General features: G+C 44.1%; 1 protein-coding gene and 1 long non-coding RNA gene across 4 annotated transcripts in view; one reads left to right on the forward strand and one right to left on the reverse strand.

Annotated features, from left to right (window-relative positions):
• CILP (cartilage intermediate layer protein) overlaps positions 1-11,136 on the forward strand; it is a 23,726-nt gene extending 12,590 nt beyond the window's left edge. For both annotated transcript variants that reach the window (XM_072981724.2, XM_020812168.3), the window contains 5 exons: positions 1,617-1,802; positions 3,193-3,507; positions 4,871-4,979; positions 5,140-5,297; positions 5,804-11,136. In XM_072981724.2, coding sequence (XP_072837825.2) covers positions 1,617-1,802; positions 3,193-3,507; positions 4,871-4,979; positions 5,140-5,297; positions 5,804-8,151 — 3,116 coding nt within the window. In that variant the 3' untranslated portion in view covers positions 8,152-11,136. The remainder of the gene's footprint in view (positions 1-1,616; positions 1,803-3,192; positions 3,508-4,870; positions 4,980-5,139; positions 5,298-5,803) is intronic.
• On the reverse strand, positions 10,040-15,496 carry LOC140702385 (uncharacterized). Of its 2 annotated transcripts, XR_013538910.1 has the most exons (4): positions 14,666-15,496; positions 13,168-13,249; positions 12,151-12,233; positions 10,040-11,739 (listed from the first exon to the last, which is right to left on the reverse strand). It is a non-coding gene; the product is annotated as an uncharacterized LOC140702385 (long non-coding RNA). The 2 variants fall into 2 exon arrangements; XR_013538909.1 differs by lacking the exons at positions 13,168-13,249; positions 14,666-15,496 and having other exon boundaries at positions 12,151-12,410.
• Between the last annotated feature and the right edge of the window lie 498 nt (positions 15,497-15,994).

Raw genomic sequence — 15,994 nt, forward strand, 5'->3', positions numbered from 1 at the left:
AAGCTTAGGTACCTGTGGAGGACCACAACCTTGCTCCATGCTAGGATGGTGAGAACTGGAAAGGGAAGTGCAAGCATCTCCTAAGAGCATCAGGGCTGAAATACACACTGCAATGGTTGTATCAATGTAAGACGTGGCAATGTATAAAAAGTTTTCCGATTTTAATCCCATGAGCATTTCTGCTTTCCCAAAGCTGGCTTGTCATCAGAACTAAAGAACTGCATTAATTTGCACTCTGATTGTGCTGGGATTTGGTGGAGGTCAGGAAGACAGAAGAGAAAAATCATGGCTGGAAACCCCCCTTCCTATCTGCCTTTGCAACTGCTGCTGCTCTAACATTCCTTGATTCTTCATGCAGAAGGTTGTTGCCCCATTCTTCCCATCTAGCACAAATAAAGCTAAAGAAATACAGTGGTACCTCACTAGACAAAGACCCCGCTGTACGATGAATCCACAGGACGGTGACTTTTGCGATCACTATAGCGATTCGCAAAACAGTCATTCCTATGGGGAAATTCCACTGGACGTTGATTAGGTCCGTGCTTCGTGAACTGTTCGAAGATGACGATTTTTCCGGCTCCGCAAAATGGCTGCCCTGTGTTTTCCAGACCCATGCTTCGCAGGGCAGCCATTTTTACAGCTGATCGGTGCTTGGAAAATGGCTTCCCTATGGGCGATCTTTGCTGGATGACGAGGTAATTTCCCATTGGAATGCATTAAATGGGTTTCAATGCATTCCAATGGGGAAAGGCTTTTCGCATGATGACGATTTCACTTAACAGCAGTTTTCCCAGAATGGATTATCATCGTCATGCGGGGCACCACTGTAATGTCTTTATTTATGGAGTTTTATGGCCAAGTCCTGGCCTAAGACTTCAAGATAGGGTGGCTAGGACACCCCAATTAGAGAGACAGACCTCCATTTCAAGGGTTCTTAGACTGCCATCATTTAGTGGAATGTATCCTTTACATGAAAAGGATACCAGCTGAAGTCCAGTGTAAAAATAAAAAAGCCAGGAGAGAAGAAAGCAGAGGCCTTGAAATTGCATGCTAGTAGCTTCTAGACAGTACATTTAGCAGCTCCATAGATCACCTTATCACTGTCTTAATCCATTATGTGAGATTTATTGTATTTCTATTTAATTTACAATCAATTACCTCTAAGGCAAGACACTTACCATAAATTTAGAAGTGGTGTGTCCTGAAGAGGCGAAAGACATCTGTTCATCAAGCATATGATTTTCTTTACCTTCGCATCTTGCATTTAGTGTGCTTTGTTTTGGAAATGATACGTTATCATAAGCATAATTTGCAAGTCTGGTCACTGAGGCATCTAACTCTAAGGCACTTCCCAAGCTCTGAGGGAGAAAATGGACTTATAGTAGGAAGTGCATTGTTTTTAATATCTTTCATGTGTTTTATTGTTTGTTTTAGCCCCTTGTGTTTGGTTTTTCTGCAAACTGTTTTGTTTTGCTTTAAATCCAAAGTAGCATATAAATCTCCCCAAATAAACAAATCAAACGAACTAAGAAGGCACCTCGTGCTTTATTTTGGAGTCTCGGGGGGGTCCCGTGAAGTCACAGGTCAGTAACCCAGACACAATGTCGTTTCTGCAGCTGCCTTGCCTCAAGATGCCAAAATGCTTTGGTCCTCGTGGTCAAGGTGGAGCGAATGCTCTGCCAAATGCGACGAAACTGGTATCCAGATGCGGACCAGGACCTGCCTTGCGGAAAGTCGCTGGGACCCACGCTGTGAAGAAGTGAGCGAGGAAGGGAGGCGATGCTCCGGACCTCCATGCGCAGGTGCCCCTGAGAACGTGAAGACTGCATGCTGTTGACCCGTGGCCAGAATGCTCGGGAGGTTCTAGGACTTTGTCCCCCCCCCCCAAATGAAAGCAGAGAAGAGATTGATCCCTTCGTGTCCTGCCTGTGGGTCAGTCCCCCACCGGAAACAGGCTACTAAACCAGACAGTCTGCTCACTCCGGGCTCTTAGGTTAGGCCACAGGATTGGGCTGACTGAAGAAGACAAGACAGAGTTGCCCAGTTAGCATGAAAGGCCAGAGAAGCAGGGGTGTGTGTGTGTGTCTGTGTCTGTGTGTGTGTGTGTGTGTGTGTGTGTGTGGCTCCTTGCCTACTGCAGGAGAGCATTAGGCTTATGTGAGCTCAGATTTACACTAGACATGATGGTGTCTTCACCGTTTTTGTGATTCATTATCCAGAGGTCCACACAGCCTTTGTTTGCAAGTCTGCGTGCGCAGTCCTGGGGCTGTGAGGAAAGGTCCTACCAGCTTCTGAATGTGAAGCGCCTTGTCTCAGCTGGTTTGACTCAGTTGCTTGAGGAGACGGAAAGTAGGAGCTGTGCTATGTGCCAGTTGCTGCTATGTGGCATCAAGTAACCTCTGACTTATTAGTGACTCTAATAGGATTTTTTGAGGTATGTGAAACGTGCAAGAAGTGTTTGTCGTTCCATGAGGGTCCACAGCCAAATGTGGATTTCAGCCCTGGTTTTTTGAGTACTCGTCTGACATGCTTTCCAGTACACCACATTAGCTGCCTATGCTGTGTGAAATTGTGCGTGTGAGTGCGTGAGTGTTTAAACTAGGCATGCGCACTGTCTTTGGACCCCAAGCCAGGCCAAATCAGTCTTTCTTCCTTTCTTTCCTATCTGGAAACACATAGATAATGTCACAGCTCTCTGGATGAAGCTGATTGAAATGTCTTCTACAAACAGAGCTGTAACTAGTGATTTTTACTCCAATTATTTCCAGATGAGATATAAACTGAGTAAACACACTGTCTTGTGGTGCAGTGCCTAAACTGCAGTACTGCAGCCAAAACTCTGCTGACACCTAGGTTCAATCCCAGGTAGCCAGCTCAAGGTTCACTCAGCCTTCCCTCCTTCCGAGGTTGGTAAATTGAGGGCCCAGCTTGCTAGGGGCAGGTGGGCAATGTGTAGCCTGCATCATTAAATTGTAACTTGCCCAGAGAGTGCTTTAAGGGCCAAGGGGTGGTATATAAGCAGCACACTTTTTTAAAATTAACTGAATGAATTTTCTTAAAATTTTAAAAAAAGTGTTTCTGGAAAACAAGTTACAATGCTAGAATCATCAGCTTTTTCTTTTTTACTTAAACAACCTTGCTCAGTTTCAGAGATTAATGAGCAGCAATTATCTGTTTTCTTCTGCACCTCAGTTTGCAACATGACTTGCTCCATGGGCCGTGTGAACGCAGACTGCAATGCCTGCATGTGTGAGGAACATCTGCTTCGTGGCAAGGTCTCCCTTCAGGATGGCGCCCCTGCAGCTGGTGCTGCTGTCTACCTACAAGCTCAGACAGCAAGGTTATTGACAGTAGCAGATGATAATGGGGCATTTCAAGTTCCTGGCATCTGTCCCAATGGAAGAAACATCCTGCTGATCAAAAAGCCAAAATATGCCACTGCTTCGGTTACTGTGCCTGTGTCTTCCACAAACTCCTCCTCAGTCCATGTTCGCCTGAGACAATCAGGTAAAGAGCAGTTCGTCATATTTGCACCCAGTGGAAGGTAACATAGATTTTAAATGGCCCATCAAAATTTCTGGTGACACTGTCAAGTGACATGTTTTGTGGTCAACCATATAAATGCAGTGCAGCTGGAACCACAACTCCTCAGATGCATAAACATACTGTATTATCCAAGATGGCAGAAGGATGTCGGGGACGGAGGGAAAGCTTCTTTAGACTGCCAGCACTCTTTCCTGGATTGTTAGACTTTAACCAGAGCTTGACGTATTTCTGGGCACAGTTCAAAGTGCTGGTTCTAACCTATAAAGCCCTAAAATGGCTTGGGTCCAAGCTATTTCAAGGACTGTAGCCCCCAGATGGTCTCAAGAGGACACCCAAGCTCAAACTCTTGTATTTCTGTGCATGAATGTGTTTTTGATATATACCTCTATTCTACCTCCCTTTCTATTCATTCTGTTCTTTTTAAACAATTTATAGCCTTCAATTTCTATATTTCAGTGATGAGAGCCATCCCACCAAGTTTCAGTTATCCCTGTCAAGTCATTTTTATACTCCTGAACTAAGATTTCCAAGTATTGTTTCCCATATTCCTGACATTTGTATAAAAATACTAAACATAGTATGATTTATTGCCTGCTTTCTTTCTTACATTTCTATGAAGATTATTATTGGGCCCAATGAGAAGTACTCAAACTGTTCTTTTTATTGTACGTAAGCCTTCATCTATCTTTACCTCTGAGTCATCTATCTTTATCTCTGAGTTTGCATCTCCTTCCCCTTTCCATTTCAGTATGTTACACTTGTAATGTAATATAGTTATACCACACTTACTGGGGAAAAGAAGCATTTAAAAGTTTTTTTAGCAACTTACTTCTACACTCTGTATTAAACAAAGAGAACAGCAAAACAAGTAAGTAAGGACCAGCCTTTATATTAAAGACAGCACGTCATCAGAATTATTTAAGCGTTGAAGGCATCTGATTGCTAGAACAAGAGGTTTACACACCTCTTCTACTTTGCAAATTTGATTACTTTGTTTTGTGATTGGCCTTCTGGGTGTAAACATGGGCTGTGTTTGCAAACTGGATTTCTTGTTCACAAAAATCTTCTGAAAGCATGTCTCTCTGGACAAGTAACTGATCTCAACTAGGGTGACTTGTTGGCTAAGTCAACTGAAATCCAGTCATAAGTCACAACTAGAGTAGGCCCACTAAGTCAATGGGGATTTGGTGGGTCAACACATGTGTGAAGTCCATTGATTCAATAGCCTATTCTAACTGTGACTTATAACCGGATTCGAGCTGTTATCTGTTATGTATAGTTTGGCCTTGAATGACTAAAGTAAGGAATATTTTTCTCCCTTTAGGAAAACCATACATGGTGACACATCCAGAGAACAAAGCAAGAAGAGAGGGGCAAAGTGTTTCTTTCTGTTGTCATGCGGATGGAGATCCGGCACCCAGTCAGTATTATTGGTAAGACATTCAAGCAAAATCACAAAGGGACACTTATTACTTTATTCTATAAACAGTGCAGGTTTTACAAACCACTGAGTGCTATAGTTCAATTCTTACACTAGCAAACGTAAGAGCAGTTACAGAAAAAAAATGCCTTGACTTTCCCAAACCCTTGCAGGTTCCACAATGAAACTTTACTGGACCCTATGCTCTATAAATATAAAAGCAACCTCGTGCTAAAGAACTTGAAAGTGGACCATGCTGGACAGTATGTCTGCAAGACCAGCAATGATGCCGGATCGGTGAAGTCCCAAGCTGCCACGCTCTCTGTAACAGGTGAGAAACTTTGCATGACAGGTCAGATGGAGGGAGAAGCCGGGTGGGGCTCCAAGGATTCCCAGTTAATTCCCACCAGGCACAGAAGGAGGCAAAGTCCTCCCAGTAGCAGAACGTTGTTAATGGGAGTAACCAAATGGGTCGCTTGGGTTGATGAGTGGGTCAGCCTCAAGGTACCTCCTGCTCCAGCAGAAACGGTCTGACCCCCAGACCCTGGGGATGGCCATGCTGGTTGGCCGATTTGGCCATCCTCCAAAAAAAGGGGGATCCCACTCTCCTACACTGACAGGTCCAAGCCTGAAAGAAAGACGAGGAGGACGTTCAGCAACCATATGGCCAAAATGCAGCTTTGCTAAAGGCATCTCATCCCATTGTCCTTGCCAGTATCATGTAGCAAAACAACTCACTGAGCTTTGCTTGTGGTAAAGGAGAAATATGCTATGTACTGTATCTTTGTCAAGTTGGTGCCCCTGCTAGGTATTAACACATGACATCTGTTTCAACAGCAAAGAATGAAGCGCCTTGTGTTCAAAAGCCTGAGAGCTACCTTACCCGACTGCCACACGACTGCTTTCAAAACTCAACCAGCTCCTTCCACTACGACGTCGGTAGGTGCCCCTCCACGCCGTGCTCCGGCATGCAGGACAAAGGCCTCCGGTGCAAGGACCCTGTTGCTTACTGCTGTGGGGTCTCCAGAATGGAAATGCGAGAAATCCTGTGCGCTGGATACACCCTTCCCATCAAAGTGGCTGTGGAGTGTGGGTGTCAGAAATGCACCAAAGCAAAGGTCGTGGTCCGAGGAAGAGCTGTGGCTTCTGATACAGAGGAGCCCATGAGGTTTGGCCATATATATCTGGGGAACAACCGAGTCAGCATGACGGGTTATAAGGGAACCTTCTCAGTTCAAGTGCCCCCAAACACAGAGAGGCTGGTCCTCACATTTGTTGACCGCATGAATAAGTTTGTGAACACCACTAAAGTGCTGCCATTCAACAGAAACGGTGGAGCTGTCTTCCATGAGATCAAGATGTTAAGGAAGAAATCACCTGTCACCCTAGACTCAACTGAGACCAGCGAGATCTCCTTGGGGGATCTGGAGGGGGGTGATCCGATAGCCATACTGGAAATTCCTCCCAATACATTTTACAGGCAGAACGGGCAACCTTATGTGGGAAAAGTAAAAGCCAGTGTGACCTTCCTGGACCCAAGGAACCTCTCCAGCGCACCTATAGCACAAAGTGACCTGAATTTTGTGGATGACCAAGGTGACATGCTCCCACTGAGGACCTATGGCATGTTCTCTATGGACTTCACTGATGAAACGGCTACAGAGTCCCTCAATGCAGGAAAAGTAAAGGTCCACCTGGACTCTTCTCAGGTCAAGATGCCAGAACATCTGACGGGAATGAAGCTTTGGTCCTTAAACCCACAGACCGGTTTATGGGAGGAAGAAGGAGACTTCCACCTTGACAGCAGCAGACGGAGCAAGCGAGAAGAGAGAACATTTCTGGTAGGTAATATGGAGATAAGAGAAAGGCGGCTTTTCAACCTGGATGTCCCAGAGAGCAGGCGCTGCTACATTAAGGTGCGCACTTACAGAAGTGAGAGATACCTGCCCAGTGAGCAAGTTTCAGGCGTGGTGGTTTCCGTTATCAATTTGGAACCCACTCCAGGATATTCTTCTAATCCTAGAGCTTGGGGACGCTTTGACAGTGCGGTTACTGGCTCCGGTGGGGCTTGTGTGCCAGCCTTCTGTGACGACCAAAACCCAGATGCCTACAGTGCTTACATCATGGCAAGTCTTGCGGGAGAAGAACTAGAAGCCGTTCCCTCCTCTCCAAGGCTTAACCCTGCTGCCATTGGAGTCCCCCAGCCCTATCTCAACAAGCTGAAGTACAGGCGGACGGATCACACAGATCGTCAAGTCAAGAAAACTGCTTTCAGAATCAGTGTGGCCAAACCCACTCCGAACGCTGCCGAGGAGAGCAATGGCCCCATTTACCCTTACGAAAAGCTCCAGGAATGTGAAGCTGCTCCGTATACGGCTGCTCACTTCAGGTTTTATAGGGTAGAGGGAGACAGGTACGATTATAACACTGTTCCTTTTAATGAGGATGACCCTGTGAACTGGACAGAAGACTACTTGGCCTGGTGGCCTAAGCCAACAGAATTTAGGGCATGTTATATTAAAGTGAAAATCAATGGGCCTCTTGAGGTCAATGTGAGATCTCGCAATGCAGGAGGCACCCATCCACGGACCTCTGGCAAGCTGTATGGCATCAGAGATGTTCGTAGCATACGCGATTTGGACCAACCCAACCTTTCAACAGCATGTCTGGAATTCAAATGCAGCGGCATGTTGTATGACCAAGAACGCATTGACCGAACAATGGTACACATCATCCCACAGGGAAACTGCTACAGAGAGAGTGTCAACAGCATGCTTCACGAATATCTCGTGAACCATCTTCCTGTTGTAATGAATAATGATTCCAGCCAGTATACCATGTTGGCGCCTCTTGATCCACTTGGCCACAATTATGGGATCTACACAGTGACAGACCAGGATCCTAGGACAGCCAAGGAAATTGCCTTGGGCAGATGTTTTGATGGAACATCGGATGGTTCCTCAAGGATTATGAAAAACAATGTGGGCATAGCGCTAACTTTTAACTGTCAAGAGAGAGATGTACAACAGCAGAACCTATTTGAGTCCCTGCGGAATGTTCCTGGATGGTCTCCCGCTAGCTCACTCCGGGAAAGAATAGGTGTACGGAGACCAAGCAGAGGACGTGGTGTTCTGATCAGGGGACAAAGTATTCCTTTTGTTCGAATGCCACAAAAACGCCAATAAGCTCTTATGTCCTGCCCCCTCCCTCAACTGAGCAGTTACGTGAGGATATTAAGGGTCCGCACCAATTACACATACCAGAGTACCGGAGATGATTCTCCATTACAACACGGAGAATCTTTCCCAATGCTGAGGTTCATGGAAAAGCCTTTTGCAGGCATTCAGCTCTCATTCTAGGAATATGAGAAAACACTCCGAAGTTGCTAATAGTTCGTTAGGCTATTGACCAGGCTTTCACATCCTGGTGTCCTCTGAGTGTGTTGGATGATGACTCTCAACATAACTTGGCTGATACCTGGGTTGTTGAAGACTGTGAGTTTTGGGTAAGCTTAAGTGGTGACACCTTTCAATGAAGTGCTGCTACCTGAAAAGAAGATACTGCACACAGGAGAGACAACTAGAATGCACCTGTAAGACCCGCACCTCACTAGTGCTCAGGTTCCTACCTTTTCCACCTCCCTTCAGTCTAACTCTGTTGAGTTTTGTATACATTTCCAAAGTAGAAACATGAAGTGAAGACGTACCTGGAGATAAATTTAGTCCACCTGCTTCAGAACTAAATTCATACCAGACACCCTTCAGCCTTCCTATTACTATTAACACCATACATTTTTTAAATGTCTTCAAAAAATCTTGCATTTGACAGATATTTTTACCAAATAGTTAAAGAGCAAATATCTATCTACATAGCTTGTATTTCTGCAGAGTATTAAGTACTGTAAACAAATACGGTATCATTAGCAGGAAAAAGGGATATCGGATATAAAGCACTATATAAAAACTCTTCCCCCCCCCCGGTAAGATAGACTTCATCAGCCCGAACATCAAATGAAAATGAATAAAAAAGGAAACTATTTGTTCATACTGAATTTCATTGTAACAATCTGTACCTGAAAATGTGAACAGTGCTATTTATTTCCATATGTGTGTATGTCTTCATTCCCAAAGTAGTTTGTGGATGTATTTGCAGCACACAAACATGTGTTTATGGCCCCCTTTCTCCAGAGATCTTGAGGCAGCATACTTGGTTCTTTGCTAAGTTGCAGATTCTGCCTTTTTTAAAAAATTACTTTTCCAAACACTGAGACTGCCTGCCAATGCTCCTTGAAGAACCAGGAAGTGAAGACTGTGCTTAACAAGGTGGAATAGGTTTGATTTCATAGTAGGGTTGGATTTAGCCTACAGGACCTGTATTGTCTACCCTCCTCTAAGTTAGAATTGGCTTACATGAGATACGGCCCATAACTCTGTTTGGGTGTTAAAGCAGAACAGTGCAGTGATTCTCAGCCTTGGGTTGCCAAATGTTCTTGGAACCATGGCTCTCAGAAGCCTCCACCACTAGCTGTGCTGGCCAGGATTTCTGGGAGTTGTCGTCCAAGAACATCTGGGTATTCAAGGCGGGGAACCAGGCTTATGTAGTTCAATTCTGACCTTGCTTTACTCTAATAAGGTGCGTGTTGTTGTTTTGCCATGTTAGTACAGTATTACTGTGCCTGTTTACCCACTCATATTTTTGTCAAGTCCAGAAGCGAGCAGTGCCACCTGCTGGTTCACTGGGGGCGATGCACCCAGTGGCTTGTAAAGATGGACTATCCGCTGGCCCTCTTTATGTCATGTGGAAATAACTCATACGTTGCAAGGGCTCTACCTGCCTGAAGGCTGTTCGTACAAACAGAATTGGAGGGTCTATCGCTCACCTGCAGAATGCATGCATGGAACACAATATCCCAGCTTCACACCACCTCCAAGAATCGGGGAACAGGTGAGGGAAGAGCTCTACCTTGAAAAGCCATTGCCAGTGGGGATTGCATCTGAACTATGCAGAGTATTATTTAAAAATCTAGAATTAAAAAATCTGTGGAAGGCTCAGGATAGGTGCTTAAATGCAGAGTGTGTTTTGCTGACTCTGCAACCCTGTTCCTGAAAGCAGACCTTTGATGCCTTCCATCTAAGCCAGGAATGGACCACTTGCAGTCCTCCAGCTGCTGCTGGACTGCACATCCCATGAGCCTTAGCACAGCTAATAGTGGGACTTGTAGTCCAAAATCTTAAAAGTGGCAATGACCTTCTAGTGAAGTAATTACTGTCATTTTATTATTTTGTGGAAACCAAACATGCACTGCCTGGAACACCCATTGAAGCGTGCACATTATTTTAAAAAACTCCATGTCCGATACATCAATACATTGGCAAAAGTATGTCACTGGAGGGCTGCTGCCATTACATTACTGGCAAGTAATAATTTTTCCCCCAGTGGGAAAATACATTGAAATGTTGCTATGCAAATGTCACCCGGGGGGGGGGGATGATGACCAGTACTGCTGTGCAGACATCCCAAATCCATTGTGTGCAATGCATTTCTGCAGAAGTAGCCAGTGCAAAAGAGGGACACTTTCCTAAACAGAAACTCCTTCCTGATCAACGTTGCCTCTAATTTCCACACACCTGCCTGGGGTTCCATTGCACAACTAGAACAAAAGGGGCTGGAAACGATAGGTGTGGGTCCCGGGTTTTTTTTTTTTTTTGGCAGAGTCAAGCACACTTGGGCTTCTTTAGAGGGAGACGTGCTTTTGCTATACTGATACATCAATAAATTATTTTATATATATTCTGCTCTCTCTCTCTCAGAAACAAGTCTCCCTCTAAGATGCCTGAGCGAACTTAAATAAAAATAATTTATTTTTATATCAATAAAAATAATTTATTTTTATATCAATAAAAATAATTTACTGATATATCAGTATAGCAGAAACAAGTTTCCTCTAAGATGCCAGGGCATAAAATCATTATGGCTGGCTATACCAAGAAAATAAACCCTGTACGATGGTATAGCTGGCCATAATGATTCAAACAGGAGGAAATTAACTGGTACTGATAAAAGTTCTTGGGACATTAGTCCTGGGATATAAACCACAGCACAACAGAGGTAGGGAAAGTATTGGAAGAACTGGAAAACGTTTCCCTCGTGTGACTAGTGCCTTACTCTGCTTGGCAATTCAAGAGTGTGACAAATGTTAAGGACTGGCACATCTATATACCACAGAAGCTTTCCATTTCTAGATGATACACCACCAATTTTGTTCAAACTGGTATTTAGGTTGTCCAATATAGAAAGTGGGACATGGTTCTCTTGCAGCATTTTTCAAAATGGCTGTTACTAAATTCTGCATTGTTCTTTTGGATCACAAAGCTGCACTTTAGAAAAGAACTTCAGAACATACTCATAACAGAGGATATGGATTCCAGGAAATCCTTCTGGCTGCACTGAAAACACACTTGAACGCTTCAAGTGCAGAAAAGGAACCCTTCACTTAAGGATGGATTTGAAACAATGCTGAGGGGCTTCCAGCCATGTCATCTGGAATCATCACCGGATTCTTCTGGACAGTAATTCAAGTCAATTGCTGCTGTGCATTGTGTGAATGCAACACTCTGCTTTTGGAACTGTTTTTTGTTCTGGCCATCTTGAGTGCACTCTATGAGAGGCATTTTGGAAGTCTGCTGAATCCAGTGATGCAAATTTCCATTGTAGAATTCAATGGCTGTCAGCTTCTTCTTAAGGATCATGGTCTTTGCTCCAACCCAGCCTTCCTAGAAAAGGGAAATAGGCAAAGTGAGACTGGGAAAGGCCAGAGCACTTCCTGCAAGTCTACAGGGTCACTGCCCACAGCTAGAGGCTAAGCATGCTGTCACTCTCAGCTTTCAAGGCTTTGTAATGTCATTTTTCTTAGGCTACAGGAGTCAGCTTGGAGAACATGGGGGCAGGTCCTGATGAAATCACAGAACTTTGTCTGGGAGCAGGAGGAGGCAGAGGTCCAGAAAGGCGTTGGCATTCACCATAGTGTGCATTTTGAAGCCAGGGTAAAGACAACATGAGCAAGCAAGTTGAGCATAAAGTTACATTGGAAACCATTCCTTCAGTTTATCAAATTGGGACTAGACCACTGCTGCAACAGGGAAAGGGGGATTTTAAAGAATGGAATACCACACTTAGGAACATACCTTGCAATGGATCACTAATGTTTCTGACTTCTTATTGTAAAACACTGATCCTGGGAGAATCTCATTTTCAGGTCTTAACCTATCTGAATGGAAAACACATGTTCTACTCATTGCTTTCCCACAATAAGTGATTATTAAGTTCAACCTCCTTCTAAAACCTCATCAAAGTAACAGATCTTAACTGTGCTTCCCAGTGCTCCTTAAACTCTGGCCTCGGTAAGGCTCAAGGAGAGCCTTTTATAACTCAGCTGGATCAGCTAATAAATCTTAGCACACCTCATGCTCTCCAAATTTGTTTCTGGGATCAATACATACATGGTGCTTTCCGCTGACCTTAGATGTCACGATACACTATAACACAACTACCACTTTCCTATGTAAGGGGAGCGGCTTAACTTTGGGTTACTAAAGGCTTTATAGATCTAAAACAGTACTTTCAGAAGGGGACATGCAGCCAAGCTGGAAGGCGAAACAGTAGTGAAAACACTTACAGGAAACAAATAATGGGCAACAAAATAAATATACAGTGGTGCCTCGCTTAATGGGCGCTCTGTTTGACGACGAAATCGCATCATGACGAACTTTACGATGTTCCCTATTAGGGAATTTCGCTTTACGATGATCAGTTCCCTGCTTCGGGAACTGATCATCACAAAGCAATGATTTTCGGCCAGCTGATCGGCGGTTTCAAAATGGCAGCCGGGTAAAAAAAATGGCTGCCCGCTGTTTTCTGGCATGGATTCCTTGCTGCACAGGCAGCGAAAATGGCCGCGCTATGGAGGATCTTCGCTGGACGGTGAGTTTGAAGCCCCTAGGAATGCATTAATCGTGTTTTAATGCGTTTCTATGGGCTTTTAAAATTGCATTACGACGTTTTCATTTTACAGCGATTTCACTGGAACGTTGTAATGCGAGGCACCACTGTAATCTATACTTCATAGAATGTCCTGCAGTGTTATTTAACCTTTATTCCCCAGTATTTTACAAATGGGAATATTAAATGATTCATTTACGTACCAATAAAACCAGGCAATGTCTCCGCTTCTGCAAGATCCAGTAGCTTTACCACATTGCCCATCCACAGTGTTCGCAGGGGCATCTGAAAAGATACAGCACAATAAAATATCTAGGCACAGCATATATTTACACCGGACATCTTATGTCTCAGGAAGTGGCGTTGTCCATGAAAGCTCACACTGAAATATAGCAGTTAGTCTTTAAAGTGCCACAAGGGTTTTGTCTTATTTTTTCATTTCTCTTTTGTTTTTGCCTGACTTATATGGGAGAAATTCAGAGTTACAGTACTTGCTGCTTTACAGGAATTCTAAGAAACTGTCTTACAATGAGCCACACCACGACTCCACCTGTCCCAGAGCTGCAATGACTGGAAATGATTCTCTAGGGAGTTCAGACATTCATTTCCCCAGGCCTACCAAGGACTTAACTTGCGACAACTGCATGCAAAGCATGTGCTCTTGACAGAGCAAGAATGCCTCCTCTGGGAAGGTGCCATGCTCAGTTACCAGTAGAGAAAAGAATTAATTTTTACACATCTCTGTAAGAAAAAAGCCTTCAGTGTTTGATCTTACAAGGTCGCCGTCAGTCAGGGCTGCTTTAAGTGCCACTATTCTATAAAATCTAGATAGTATACTACTGAATCAATAATCTATTTAAGAACTGCAGTACAGAGATACCAGAACAAACATTAACTTTACCAAACTAAGGCAGTTTTTGCTGAACATCTCTACATACTTCTACACCTCTACATAAAACATACTGCTGAACGGTCTTAGGAGATCACATGAAACCTGCTACAACATTTTTGTAGTGTGAAAGTTTTGCTTTAGGTCCCAGACAACCAATGCCATTCCAACCTCTCCTCTCATTCTCCCACCTCTAGTCTTCATTCAGTGCCCACTTCAACGTCCTTGTTGACCCTGCTTCCACTTGTCATTTCTGAAAAATGTTTTGCATTCTTGGGGCTTGGGGCTCTCCTTACTCTGTCACATTGGCTACAAAAACACTGACAATAACAAACAAAGTTCTTAGTACTTATTAATAACTAGCCATTGTACTTTTTAAACAAGCTCCAGACAACCCAAAGGTATAAAATCAAGCTGCATAATCCTAACCTTTGAATGCATAACTTTTTTTTTTAAAAAAGAAAAGCATTTGTAATGGCACAATGTAGTTTTAACAGATGGGAAGATCACTCAGCACCCACAAAATTTTCAGAGTTGCTAAAAAAAATAGGTTTTGACATGTTATTCCAATAAATAAAATAGCATTTATACATCTTTGTCCTAATCTGCATTATTGTCACCCCAGTAACTGTATCTCCATGGAGTACTGTGTGGATGATTGGTGCGGGACCACGCCATCTTGGAAGACAGTTGGGATGGACATTCAATACACCACTGAACCAGAAATTTAGAAATCATAAGAGAATACTAATTCTATGATATGCATAAGCACATAATGACCTATTTATTTATTTATTTGATTTATATACCACCCGTGATGAGGCCAACAGCTAAACAAGGATAAGCTCCCTCTTCCATCTTAATCTGATTTTCTGAACTCCAAGAGAGGAGACTTTGAGGTGGTTCTCAGAATCAGAGGGTCATGATGATCTGTATACTTGCATGTTGATATGGAGGTACAACTGCCATGTGGTGGAAAACAACCCGGTTTACAGTTGGTCTTTGAAGCCCCACAACCTCTCCCCACTTTTTTTCCCTTTGCTTTGTTTCTCATTGGAATGCTTACAGAACCAGACTTTAAAATAACTGAACCCCAAACAGAGGCCATAAGTCATTGCTCATGTGAAATGCAGCCATTTCTCTTGGAACTGGGCATGCATGCTTTACTGGGTGGTCCCTGTAGTTTGCCTCACATGTCACTTTTCCCTTTACAGTATTTTCCTTTCAGTGTTACCTGACAGCTCAAGAAGATGATAAGATTAAAAGAAGGCGGTTTTTATTTGGAAAGAAAGGAAGAGCTGGGAAAGGGTTTCGTGGAAGAAAAGCCTTCCCTGCAGCCGAACCCTGCTCTCCATCGGAGGAGGGCTTGCAATCTAACTGCTCGCCCTTTCTAATGGCTTAACAAGCGCTGAGCAACGCGCCCCTTTTCCCGGGCTTGAGGGAGACCCTTCCCCCTTCGCCCTCTTCTGGTCTCTCCTCGCTTGCTTCCCCTTTGCTCGCTTGCATTTTGCCAGCCATTTTCTTCCTGCCCTGGGAAGGGAGCGGCCGGTGGGCGGTGGCGGGGGAGGAGCTCTCCTGGCCATGAGGCTTGCCTTACAGTACAGTATTTCTCCCTGGCTCCAACACAGGCAGACACAGAGCGCGCCAGAGTTTTGCAGGGAGAGGAAAGCAAAGGGAGCTGTTGGCAGGAAAAGGGAAAAGGGTGGAAGAATGGGGCTCAGGGCACCTCCAGGGCAGGGCAGGTCAGGGCTGGAGCCCATGAGGCAGAGCAGGAGAAGGGGACAAGTCCTCCAAGTGGTTTCCTCAGGACAGCCATTTTAGGAGAGGAGAAAGGGGGAAACTCTGAGGTGATCTGAATGTTTAAAGCCACTTAATCTGTTTTTAGGGAGGCTGAACAGGACAGGACGCAGTCAGAAAGCCTTCAGAAGCTGTGAGAAGAGAAGTTCTCAAGCCCTGATCTTTGTATACACGGTTACTTATATGTGAGGGGAAATAAAGACATGCACTCTTCATAAACGCTTGTTGGTTTTACTTGAGGGAAGAAATGAAACCATTTTGTAGAAATACAGGCATTTTCAGTTGAAAAATCTTGAAGGGCAGCTTAAGAAGAAACAAATTAGTGCTGGGGGAATATTTTGAGT

The sequence above is a fragment of the Pogona vitticeps genome, chromosome 12 (assembly GCF_051106095.1).
Source record: "Pogona vitticeps strain Pit_001003342236 chromosome 12, PviZW2.1, whole genome shotgun sequence".
Classification (NCBI taxonomy): Eukaryota; Metazoa; Chordata; class Lepidosauria; order Squamata; family Agamidae; genus Pogona; species Pogona vitticeps.